The following is a 13,355-nucleotide window of genomic DNA, read 5'->3' as shown; positions in this document are numbered from 1 at the left end:
AAGCGATCACAGACCACCCAAATGACCGACATTTTTTGAGAAACGGGAAGGTCAGAAATGAAATCCATCGAAATATGTGTCCAAGGCCTCTTCGGGACCGGCAAGGGCAAAAGCAACCCACTGGCACGTGAACAGCAGGGCTTAGCCCTAGCACAAATTCCACAGGACTGCACAAAAGCACGCACATCCCGTGACAGAGATGGCCACCAGAAGGATCTAGCAACCAACTCCCTGGTACCAAAGATTCCTGGATGACCGGCCAGCACCGAACAATGAAGTTCAGAGATAACTTTACTAGTCCACCTATCAGGGACGAACAGTTTCTCGGCCGGACAACGATCAGGTTTATTAGCCTGAAATTTCTGCAACACTCTCCGCAAATCAGGGGAGATGGCAGACACAATGACTCCTTCCTTGAGGATACTCGCCGGCTCAGATAACCCCGGAGAATCGGGCACAAAACTCCTAGACAGAGCATCCGCCTTCACATTTTTAGAGCCCGGAAGGTATGAAATCACAAAATCAAAACGAGCAAAAAATAACGACCAACGGGCCTGTCTAGGATTCAAGCGCTTGGCAGACTCAAGATAAGTAAGGTTCTTATGATCAGTCAAAACCACCACGCGATGCTTAGCACCCTCAAGCCAATGACGCCACTCCTCGAATGCCCACTTCATGGCCAGCAACTCTCGGTTGCCCACATCATAATTACGCTCAGCAGCAGAAAATTTCCTGGAAAAGAAAGCACATGGTTTGAACACTGAGCAACCAGAACCTCTCTGTGACAAAACCGCCCCTGCACCAATCTCAGAAGCATCAACCTCGACCTGGAACGGAAGAGAAACATCAGGTTGACACAACACAGGGGCACAGCAAAAACGACGCTTCAACTCCTGAAAAGCTTCCACGGCAGCAGAAGACCAATTAACCAAATCAGCACCCTTCTTGGTCAAATCGGTCAATGGTCTGGCAATGCTAGAAAAATTACAGATGAAGCGACGATAAAAATTAGCAAAGCCCAGGAATTTCTGCAGACTTTTCAGAGATGTCGGCTGAGTCCAATCCTGGATGGCCTGAACCTTAACCGGATCCATCTCGATAGTAGAAGGGGAAAAGATGAACCCCAAAAATGAAACTTTCTGCACACCGAAGAGACACTTCGATCCCTTCACGAACAAGGAATTAGCACGCAGTACCTGGAAAACCATTCTGACTTGCTTCACATGAGACTCCCAATCATCTGAGAAGATCAAAATGTCATCCAAGTAAACAATCAAGAATTTATCCAGATACTCACGGAAAATGTCATGCATAAAAGACTGAAAAACAGATGGAGCATTGGCAAGTCCGAACGGCATCACCAGATACTCAAAATGACCCTCGGGCGTATTAAATGCCGTTTTCCATTCATCTCCCTGCCTGATTCTCACCAGATTATACTCACCACGAAGATCAATCTTAGTAAACCAACTAGCCCCCTTAATCCGAGCAAACAAGTCAGATATCAATGGCAAGGGATACTGAAACTTAACAGTGATCTTATTAAGAAGGCGGTAATCAATACACGGTCTTAGCGAACCATCCTTCTTGGCTACAAAAAAGAACCCTGCTCCCAATGGTGACGACGATGGGCGAATATGTCCCTTCTCCAGGGACTCCTTCACATAACTGCGCATAGCGGTGTGTTCAGGTACGGACAAATTAAATAAACGACCCTTAGGGAATTTACTACCAGGAATCAAATCGATAGCACAATCACAATTCCTATGCGGAGGTAGGGCATCAGACTTGGACTCTTCAAATACATCCTGAAAGTCCGACAAGAACTCTGGGATGTCAGAAGGAATGGATGACGAAATAGACAAAAATGGAACATCACCATGTACTCCCTGACAACCCCAGCTGGTTACCGACATAGAGTTCCAATCCAATACTGGATTATGGGTTTGTAGCCATGGCAACCCCAACACGACCACATCATGCAAATTATGCAGTACCAGAAAGCGAATAACTTCCTGATGTGCAGGAGCCATGCACATGGTCAGCTGGGCCCAGTACTGAGGCTTATTCTTGGCCAAAGGTGTAGCATCAATTCCTCTCAACGGAATAGGACACCGCAAAGGCTCCAAGAAAAATCCACAACGTTTAGCATAATCCAAATCCATCAGATTCAGGGCAGCGCCTGAATCCACAAACGCCATGACAGAATATGATGACAAAGAGCACATTAAGGTAATGGACAAAAGGAATTTGGACTGTACAGTACCAATAACGGCAGAGCTATCGAACCGCCTAGTGCGTTTAGGACAATTAGAAATAGCATGAGTAGAATCACCACAATAGAAACACAGTCTGTTCAGACGTCTGTGTTCTTGCCGTTCTACTTTAGTCATAGTCCTGTCGCACTGCATAGGCTCAGGTTTACTCTCAGACAATACCGCCAGATGGTGCACAGATTTACGCTCGCGCAAGCGACGACCGATCTGAATGGCCAAGGACATAGACTCATTCAAACCAGCAGGCATAGGAAATCCCACCATTACATCCTTAAGAGCTTCAGAGAGACCCTTTCTGAACAAGGCCGCTAGTGCAGATTCATTCCACAGAGTGAGTACTGACCATTTCCTAAATTTCTGACAATATACTTCTACATCATCCTGACCCTGGCATAAAGCCAGCAGATTTTTCTCAGCTTGATCCACTGAATTAGGCTCATCGTAAAGCAATCCCAGCGCCTGGAAAAATGCATCAACATTACTCAATGCAGAATCTCCTGGTGCAAGAGAAAACGCCCAGTCCTGTGGGTCGCCGCGCAAAAAAGAAATAATAATCAAAACCTGTTGAATAGGATTACCAGAAGAATGAGGTTTCAAGGCCAAAAATAGCTTACAATTATTTCTGAAGCTCAGGAACTTAGTTCTGTCACCAAAAAACAAATCAGGAATCGGAATTCTTGGTTCTAGCATCGATTTCTGATCAATAGTATCTTGAATCTTTTGTACATTTACAACGAGATTATCCATTGAGGAGCACAGAGCCTGAATATCCATGTCCACAGCTGTGTCCTGAAGCACTCTAATGTCTAGGGGAAAAAAAAAGACTGAAGACAGAGCTAAGAAAAAAAAATGATGTCAGGATTTTTTTTTCCCTCTATTGGAAATCATTGGAATGGCTCCTTGTACTGTTATGGCTGGCAATCAGGCAACACAGCGTGCAGTAATCAGCGCACATACAGAGATCTGGCAATAACCAAAAACAATAGGACGAGCTCTGAGACGTGGAATCTCTGTAGACTGCAGTACCTGATCTATCCTCACACAACTATAAGCAGCAGTGGATTGCGCCTATAACTACCTATGCAACTCGACACTGCCTGAGGAGCTGACTAGCCTGAAGATAGAAATACAAGCCTGACTTACCTCAGAGAAATACCCCAAAGGAATAGGTAGCCCCCCACATATAATGACTGTTAGCAAGATGAAAAGACAAACGTAGGAATGAAATAGATTCAGCAAAGTGAGGCCCGATATTCTAGACAGAGCGAGGATAGCAAAGAGAACTATGCAGTCTACAAAAAACCCTAAAACGAAAACCACGCAAAGGGGCAAAAAGACCCACCGTGCCGAACTAACAGCACGGCGGTGCACCCCTTTGCTTCTCAGAGCTTCCAGCAAAAGTTAATAGCAAGCTGGACAGAAAAAACAGAAAACAAACTAGAAGCACTTATCTAGCAGAGCAGCAGGCCCAAGGAAAGATGCAGTAGCTCAGATCCAACACTGGAACATTGACAAGGAGCAAGGAAGACAGACTCAGGTGGAGCTAAATAGCAAGGCAGCCAACGAGCTCACCAAAACACCTGAGGGAGGAAGCCCAGAGACTGCAATACCACTTGTGACCACAGAAGTGAACTCAGCCACAGAATTCACAACAGTTATATTCTTGTACATAGGGGGCAGTATTATAGTAGTTATATTCTTGTACATAGGGGGCAGTATTATAGTAGTTATATTCTTGTACATAGGGGGCAGTATTATAGTAGTTATATTCTTGTACATAGGGGGCAGTATTATAGTAGTTATATTCTTGTACATAGGAGCAGTATCATAGTAGTTATATTCTTGTACATAGAGGCAGTATTATAGTAGTTATGTTCTTGTACATAGGGGCAGAATTATAGTAGCTATATTCTTGTACATAGGAGCAGTATTATAGTAGTTATATTCTTGTACATAGGAGCAGTATTATAGTAGTTATATTCTTGTACATAGGGGGCAGTATTATAGTAGTTATATTCTTGTACATAGGAGGCAGTATTATAGTAGTTATATTCTTGTACATAGGGGGCAGTATTATAGTAGTTATATTCTTGTACATAGGGGGCAGTATTATAGTAGTTATAGTCTTGTAAATAGGGGCAGTATTATAGTAGTTATAGTCTTGTACATAGAAGGCAGTATTATAGTATTTACATTCCTGTACATAGGAGCAGTATTATAGTACCGTAGTTATATTCTTGTACATAGGAGCAGTATTATAGTAGTTATATTCTTGTACAAAGGGGCAGTATTATAGTAGTTATATTCTTGTACATAGGGGGCAGTATTATAGTAGTTATAGTCTTGTAAATAATAGTTATATTCTTGTACACAGGTGCAGTATTATAGTAGTTACCGTATTTTCTGGTGTATAAGACGACTGGGCGTATCAGATGACCCCCAACTTTTCCATATAAAATATGGAATTTGGGATATGCCCGCCGTATAAGACGGGGGTCATCTTATACGCCCAGTCATCTTATACGGCGTGTGGTTCCCAGGGTCTGGAGGAGAGGAAACTTGCCTTCAGGCCCTGGGATCCATATTCATGTAAAAAATAAAGAATAAAAATAAAAAAACATGGATATACTCACCCTCGGACGGCCCCTGGCTCAAAGCGCTGCTAGCGTCTCCCTCCGTTCAAAAGGAATGCAGTGAGTGAAGGACCTTCAATGATGTTGCGGTCACATGAGCGGTCAGGTGACCGGTCACCTGACCGCGACGTCATGTTGTGGTAGAGGCTTCCAGAGTAGGGGTGATGCGCGAGAGAAATCTTGTATGCAATTGTGGGAAGAGGAGATAAGAGGCGAGTAGAGAAGGAAATCTTGTGAGGATCAGAGGTTATGTGCAGGAAAGTACCAGGAGACAAGGTCATAGATGTATGGAGGCAGGTTGTGGATGGCTTTGTATGTCATGGTTAGAGTTTTGTACTGGAGTCTCTGGGCAATGGGGAACCAGTGAAGGGACCGACAGAGAGGAGAGGCCGGAGAATAGCGGGGGGACAGGTGGATTAGTCGGGCAGCAGTGTTTAGAATAGATTGGAGGGGTGCAAGAGTGTTCGAGGGGAGGCCACTGTCACGATTCACACTGTGACCGTCACCCCCATGTCACAGATCGGGGTGACTTTAGGCCAACAGACGGCTATCACATGTGCAGGGGGCTTATCTTAGTTACCCCTCCCAGCTACAATGTGATGGAAAAACACACACAAGGTTATTGACCTCTTAGTTTACAGCAGGAGCTTATTTTAGGTATCCCACTGCTCTTCAATATACCACGAACTGCAGGGATTTATGTATATCCCGCTTTACAGTTCCACTTGAAACTTGCAGCTCTCTAGCGCCCCCTCACCCTCAGGTCAGACTAGGTACTGCACCTAGAGTAATTAGTCGCCAGAAAGGCTGCCTGCTATGTATTGGCTATTGGGCACGCTGCAGCGAGACGATATAACTGCTCCCACTCAGGCAGGAACAATAACTATTAATGCCGCAGTCACTACAACGACTCCCAAAGGCCCAGCACACGGTATGCTGCCACCAGCTCCGATTAAACGGGTCCGAAGCTAACCCAAAACAGTAGGGTAATTCCCTTCAGAAGACTTAGGGTACGTTTTAGAGCAGAAGAACGAATCTAGTATTTTAAATATTATACTCCATAAAAGATTTAAGGCAGTGTTTATAAAAAGTCATATAAAGATGTTACAAAAGAGATAATTGAAATATGTACAAAGTAATTATAAAATAAAAGGGAACAAAGAAGAAAGGCAAAACTCACATGTTCTCAGTTCATATCAGGCAAAACCATGTTGGTGGGCGGAGCTCCCCCAAATGTCCCAGTGCATCAGGAGGTCTGGATAGAAACAGCTCCTTAAGTAAATCTCTGCTGACTCTAGACTCAGGCTGGGATAAGGGTAGTGACTTTTAAACCCCCAGGCTTGTGACATCACTAAAGGGGTTGAGTTAAGATTGCCCTTTCCTTTCCTCAGCTGTAAGTTTTCTCCAACAATTCTTATGATTGTCATATTTTCGCTGGATAATCTGGCAGAGTCATAACACACCCCTCATCCATCTTGTATTAAGATTTGCTCCCTATAGATACTAAATTCGGGCTAGTAGGGACACTCCGTTCCAGAGAAATCTGTATTTCGTTACCTGGTGGAATTAGAGGCTAGTGCTTATAGGGACCGATAGATCCACCCAAGGAGGTTAGCAATATATACTTATTATTTTTCTAGCCCAAATCGGTGGCCCAATATCTTGTTATAACAGATCAAAGAGCCACATGGCTTTGAGAAAGCTATCAGACCGGCTCTAGCTGGAGAGAGAATTGTGCCGCTACCAGCGCACTAGACCTTTCTGGCTTGGGGGGAGGGCAGAGCATTGAGAAGACAAGCTCCACTCACACATAGAAAAAAAGAGCCAGAGAGAGAAGGGGGGGGGGTTTAGCCCACAGCATGGGCTAGCAAGAGAAACTAATATTTATATTATACATTTTCCTCACAGCCACAGAGCAGGAGGTTGCAGTAATCAAGGCGGGAGATGATGAGTGCATGGACTAGGGTTTTTTGCAGATTCTTGGTTTAGGGATGTATGGATCCGTGAAATATTTTTGAGCTGAAGTCGGCAGGAAGTGGAAAGGGCTTGGATATATCATTTGAAGGCGAGATGAGTGTCAAGGATTACTCCCAGGCAGCGAGCTTTTGGGACTGGGGAGAGTGGGCAGCCATTTACTTTAGTGGGTAGGTCTGTTGGGGGGGTCGCGTGAGATGAGGGAAAGATGATGAATTCTGTTTTGTCCATGTTAGGTTTTAGAAATCTAGTGAAGGAGACGGATGAAATAGGGGACAGACATTGAGGGATTCTGGTTAGTAGGATGGTGATATCTGGTCCAGAGATGTAGATCTGTGTGTCATCAGCACAGAGGTGATACTGAAAGCTGTGAGATTCTATGAGCTGTCCCAGGCCAAAGGTGTAAACGGAGAAGAGAAGGGGCCCTAGGACTGAACCTTGCGGGACTCCAACAGATGGGGGCGAGGTGAGGAGGTGGTGTGTGAGTGGGAGACGCTGAATGTCCGGTCTGTTAGTTATGACAAGATCCAGGATAGGGCCAAGTCTGTGATGCCAAAGGACGAGAGGGTCTGTAATAATAGGGAATGGTCCACTGTGTCAAAGGCAGAGAGCAGGTCCTGGAGGAGGACAGAGTAGTGTCTCTTGCTCTTGGCGGTTAATAGGTCATTGGTGACCTTAGTTAGGGCAGTTTCAGTGGAGTGGTGTGACCGGAAGCCAGATTGTAAGTGGTCGAAGAGGGAGCAGGAAGATAGATGGGAGCACAGTTCAAGATGGACGTGTTGTTCCAGTAGTTTTGAGGCATAGGGGATACAGGGCGATAGCTAGATACAGAGGATAGGTCAAGAGAGGTCTTTTTGAGGATACATGTGATTGAGGCATGTTTAAAGCTTGAGAGGAAAACACCAGTTGTTAGTGATAGGTTGAAGAGATAGGTTAGGGTTAAGATGAAGACTGGGGCAAGGTTTGGGATGAAGTGAGATGGAATTGGGTCAAGTGCACAGGTGGTAAGATGCGATCTTGACAGTAGAGTGGAGAGTCGATATTCTGTAATCGTGGAGATTTTGGTTTTGGAGGTGGAGGGCTGGGCAGTTGGGAGGAAGCGCTCTGGGGGTTATCGACCAAAACTGTCTCTGATATTATCAATCTTCTGCTTGAAAAATGAGGCAAAGTCTTCAGCTGAGATGAGTGGGGAGGGAGGAGGTGCGGGTTGTGAGACAGGGAGGATATGAGAGATGAGAAGTAGGTTTATTTAGCTGTGGCGAGTGTGGCCTTGAAAGTAGTGAGGGACTGTTTGAATGCGATGAAGTGCTCGTTGGAGTGGGATCTTTTCCATCTCCGCTCAGCAGCCCTGGAAGCCCGCCTCAGTTCTTTGGTCAGGCTGGTGAGCCAGGGCTGTCTGTATTATGTGCAGTATTATAGTAGTTATAGTCTTGTACATAGGAAGCAGTATTATAGTAGATATATTCTTGTACATAGGGGCAGTATTATATTAGATATATTCTTGTACATAGGGGCAGTATTATAGTAGTTACAGTGGGGCAAAAAAGTATTTAGTCAGTCAGCAATAGTGCAAGTTCCACCACTTAAAAAGATGAGAGGCGTCTGTAATTTACATCATAGGTAGACCTCAACTATGGGAGAGAAACTGAGAAAAAAAATCCAGAAAATCACATTGTCTGTTTTTTTAACAATTTATTTGCATATTATGGTGGAAAATAAGTATTTGGTCAGAAACAAAATTTCATCTCAATACTTTGTAATATATCCTTTGTTGGCAATGACAGAGGTCAAACGTTTTCTGTAAGTCTTCACAAGGTTGCCACACACTGTTGTTGGTATGTTGGCCCATTCCTCCATGCAGATCTCCTCTAGAGCAGTGATGTTTTTGGCTTTTCGCTTGGCAACACGGACTTTCAACTCCCTCCAAAGGTTTTCTATAGGGTTGAGATCTGGAGACTGGGTAGGCCACTCCAGGACCTTGAAATGCTTCTTACGAAGCCACTCCTTCGTTGCCCTGGCGGTGTGCTTTGGATCATTGTCATGTTGAAAGACCCAGCCACGTTTCATCTTCAATGCCCTTGCTGAAGGAAGGAGGTTTGCACTCAAAATCTCACGATACATGGCCCCATTCATTCTTTCATGTACCCGGATCAGTCGTCCTGGCCCCTTTGCAGAGAAACAGCCCCAAAGCATGATGTTTCCACCACCATGCTTTACAGTAGGTATGGTGTTTGATGGATGCAACTCAGTATTCTTTTTCCTCCAAACACGACAAGTTGTGTTTCTACCAAACAGTTCCAGTTTGGTTTTATCAGACCATAGGACATTCTCCCAAAACTCCTCTGGATCATCCAAATGCTCTCTAGCAAACTTCAGACGGGCCCGGACATGTACTGGCTTAAGCAGTGGGACATGTCTGGCACTGCAGGATCTGAGTCCATGGTGGCGTAGTGTGTTACTTATGGTAGGCCTTGTTACATTGGTCCCAGCTTTCTGCAGTTCATTCACTAGGTCCCCCCGCGTGGTTCTGGGATTTTTGCTCACCGTTCTTGTGATCATTCTGACCCCACGGGGTGGGATTTTGCGTGGAGCCCCAGATCGAGGGAGATTATCAGTGGTCTTGTATGTCTTCCATTTTCTAATTATTGCTCCCACTGTTGATTTCTTCACTCCAAGCTGGTTAACTATTGCAGATTCAGTCTTCCCAGCCTGGTGCAGGGCTACAATTTTGTTTCTGGTGTCCTTTGACAGCTCTTTGGTCTTCACCATAGTGGAGTTTGGAGTCAGACTGTTTGAGGGTGTGCACAGGTGTCTTTTTATACTGATAACAAGTTTAAACAGGTGCCATTACTACAGGTAATGAGTGGAGGAAAGAGGAGACTCTTAAAGAAGAAGTTACAGGTCTGTGAGAGCCAGAAATCTTGATTGTTTGTTTCTGACCAAATACTTATTTTTCACCATAATATGCAAATAAAATGTTAAAAAAACAGACAATGTGATTTTCTGGATTTTTTTTCTCAGTTTGTCTCCCATAGTTGAGGTCTACCTATGATGTATATTACAGACGCCTTTCATCTTTTTAAGTGTTGGAACTTGCACTATTGCTGACTGACTAAATACTTTTTTGCCCCACTGTATATTCTTGTACATAGGGGCAGTATTATAGTAGTTATATTCTTGTATATAGGAGCCCTATTATAGTAGTTATATTCTTGTACATAGGAGCAGTATTATAGTAGTTATATTCTTGTACATAGGAGCAGTATTATAGTAGTTATATCCTTGTACATAGGAGCAGTATTATAGTGGATATATTCTTGTATATAGGGACAGTATTTTAGTAGTTATATTCTTGTACATAGGGGCAGTATTATAGTAGTTATATGTTTGGACATAGGGGCAGTATTCATTGTGTGATTTTTTTTCTCACCAGTGACACTACTACTCACTGGTCTTATGCCCGGGATTTCTTTGTCGGGTGGTATTATGAGCTGTAGATGGATCCCTCTAGTCTTTGTTCCGGGTACACTCAGCCCGGCATTACATTGATTTGGTAGTGGAACCAATGGTATGGCCATTTCTCCAATGTGTCCTAGGAGCCATTTTTCAGTGCAACAACTCCAGGCCACATGTTGCTTGTGATAATATGAGCAGCCTGTGTGGTCTAAATGTGCTACCATGGTCTGCAGTGTCTCCAGACTTGTCTCCCATCGCTCACATCTAGGACATCATTGGTTGGCAGTAGCAGAGGGAGCTGTCAGCAGCAGATCTTGATGATTTACCCAAGTGCATTTAGCAGCTGAACATTCCTCAGATGGCCATTGGTAACCTCAGTGATAGCGGCCGAGGCTGTAAGTGCGGGGATTTCTGCACTTGGCTAATACTCCATGCTGAATAAAATAAGATGTTTTGAAAAAAATATTTCCATTATTTCATAATTTGCAAATCGGTAAAATGTCTATCCAGCTTGTGATTTCCATCATTCCACAACTTTTTCTTCCTGGTGTCACAATTTCAATGCTTAGGAGGTTATTTTGAAAGAAATTTAAAAAAAAATAATAATTTAAATTTATGTTTTCAGGTATGCTGCAAAATGGGAAGAAGTTTGACTCATCAAGAGACCGAAACAAGCCTTTCAAATTTCGGTTAGGACGGCAGGAAGTGATTAAAGGATGGGATGACGGTATTGCGCAGGTACGCTACATCCTGCAAACCTTCAATTTCACCTGTAACTTGGCAGACGGTGTAAAATCTAGTGAAAAACATGGACAAAAATGGTGCTGTTTTGGGACACTTTTTTCTTTTTTTCCAATTTCATACAAAGTCTTTGAAAACAGAAAACAATGATTTTTCCTATGTAAAGCACAAGGCAGGTAACTATACTACTCAAAAAATAGAGGGAACACTTAAATACCACATCTTAGAAATCACTGAGTGAAATATTTTTGTTGCAAATCTTTATTCATTGTGGAATGCGCTGAGAACAATAAAACATAAAAATGATCAATGTAAATCAAAATTATCCCATGGAGGTCTAGATTTGGAATGATAGTCAAAATCAGAGTGGAAAAACAAATTACAGGCTGATCCAACTTCAGTGGAAATGTGTCAAGACAAGGAATTGAAGCTCAGTAGTCTGTGTTGCCTCCACATGCCTGTATAACCTTTCTACAATGCCTGGGCATGCTCCTGATGAGGCGGATGTTCTCCTGAGAGATCTCCTCCCAGACCTGGATTAAAGCATCAGTTAACTCCTGGACAGTGTGTGGTGCAACATGGCGTTTGTGGATGGAGCGAGCATGATGTCCCAGATGTGCTCGATTGGATTAGATGCCTTCATCATGCAGGAACTGCTGACACACTTCAGCCACATGAGGCTTAGCATTGTCATGCATCAGAAGGAACCCAGGGCCAACCGCACCAGCATATTGTCTCACAATGGGTCTGAGGATCTCATCCTGGTACCTAATGGCAGTCAGGGTAAGGGTACCTCTGGCTAGCACATGGAGGGCCGTGCGGCCCTCCAAAGGAATGCTACCCCACACCATTACTGACCATCTGCCAAGCCGGGCATGGTGGAGGATGTTGCAGGCAGCAGAACTTTCTCCACTGTCACGTCTGTCACATGTGCTCAGTGTGAATCTGCTCTCATCCGTGAAGAGCACAGGGCGCCAATGTTGAATCTTCCAATCTTGGTGTTCTCTGGCAAATGCCAATCGCCCTGCACGGTGTTGGGCTGTAAGCACAACACGCACTTGTGGATGTCGCTCCCTCATACCATCCTCATGGAGTTTGTTTGTGACAGTTTGAGCAGATACATGGATGTTGGTGGCCTGCTGGAAGTCATTTTGCAGGGCTCTGGCACTGTTCCTCCTTGCTCCTTCTGCTGGGTTGTTGCCCTCCTACGGTCCCCTCCACATCTCCTGGTGTACTGTCCTGTCTCCTGGTATCTGCTCCATTCTCTGGACACTGTGCTGACAGACAAAGCTACCCTACTTGCTACAGCTCGCATTGATGTGCCATACTGGATGAGCTGCATAACCCGAGCAACTTCTGCAGGTTCTAGACTCCACCTCATATTACTGTACCTTTAGGGGTAAGAGCAATGACACAATACAAAAGTGACTAAAACAACAGCCAAAAAGGCTGAGAACGAAGAAATGGACAGGTTGATTTCACAGAAGTGTGATTGACTTGGAGTTACATTGTGTTGTTTAATTGTTCCCTTTATTTTTTTGAGCAGTGTATAATGGCATGTAGAATAATGCACAAAAAGGAAATTGAATTCCTAATTATTGAAGGAGCAATCCTGCCTCACAGGCACCCAGACACCGAGCATGATCCCTTACATAGGGAATGCTGAACCCCGTTCATTGACATCCTGTTATCTAGAGACGGATGTGAGTGCGTCGCTCGCCTTGGGCTTTCATGTGTCACAATTATTCTCGTAGTTTGCTGAGCTTTGAGAAGACTATAATTTGTCCTGTATATAGAGCGATGGCTGCGCGCCTCCTGCCCCCAATGTGACACCAATATAAATGATGCTGCTATTTTTACATCATCGCATAAAATACGTTACGTCCTGCCTATGTGTATTTTCATCTCGACCTCATTATAGCCTGGACGTCTCCTGATATTATAAGAAGCCTATGATTCATGAGTGACTGGCGGCTGAGATGCTTTTTATAGAAAGCCAAACGCATTTCTTCAGTCAGAACTACAAGATCAAATATAGCTGGTGGGAAAGAACTGCCTAAATTGGCTAATTGTTCTTATGGTGTAACTAGCATTCTTTTTATTGTAAGCATATTTTTTCATGTGACTATCTGCAGAAAAAAACTTGAAATATTCAGGTTTTTACTTACTGGAGCAGACATGATAGTCTGATGATTCCTGCTTTTATTGGTCATTGTTAAGCTTTGCTGTGTAGACAGAGACAGAGCCAGCAGGGTCATCTCATTATCATTACAGG

General features: G+C 44.0%; 1 protein-coding gene across 1 annotated transcript in view; it reads left to right on the top strand.

Moving 5' to 3' along the window:
- FKBP1B (FKBP prolyl isomerase 1B) overlaps positions 1-13,355 on the top strand; it is an 89,142-nt gene that overhangs the window by 67,683 nt on the left and 8,104 nt on the right. The window contains exon 3 of the mRNA XM_069728175.1: positions 10,965-11,077. Coding sequence (XP_069584276.1) covers positions 10,965-11,077 — 113 coding nt within the window. The remainder of the gene's footprint in view (positions 1-10,964; positions 11,078-13,355) is intronic.

Source organism: Ranitomeya imitator, chromosome 5 (assembly GCF_032444005.1).
Source record: "Ranitomeya imitator isolate aRanImi1 chromosome 5, aRanImi1.pri, whole genome shotgun sequence".
Classification (NCBI taxonomy): Eukaryota; Metazoa; Chordata; class Amphibia; order Anura; family Dendrobatidae; genus Ranitomeya; species Ranitomeya imitator.
This window is presented reverse-complemented; position numbering and strand designations above follow the sequence as displayed.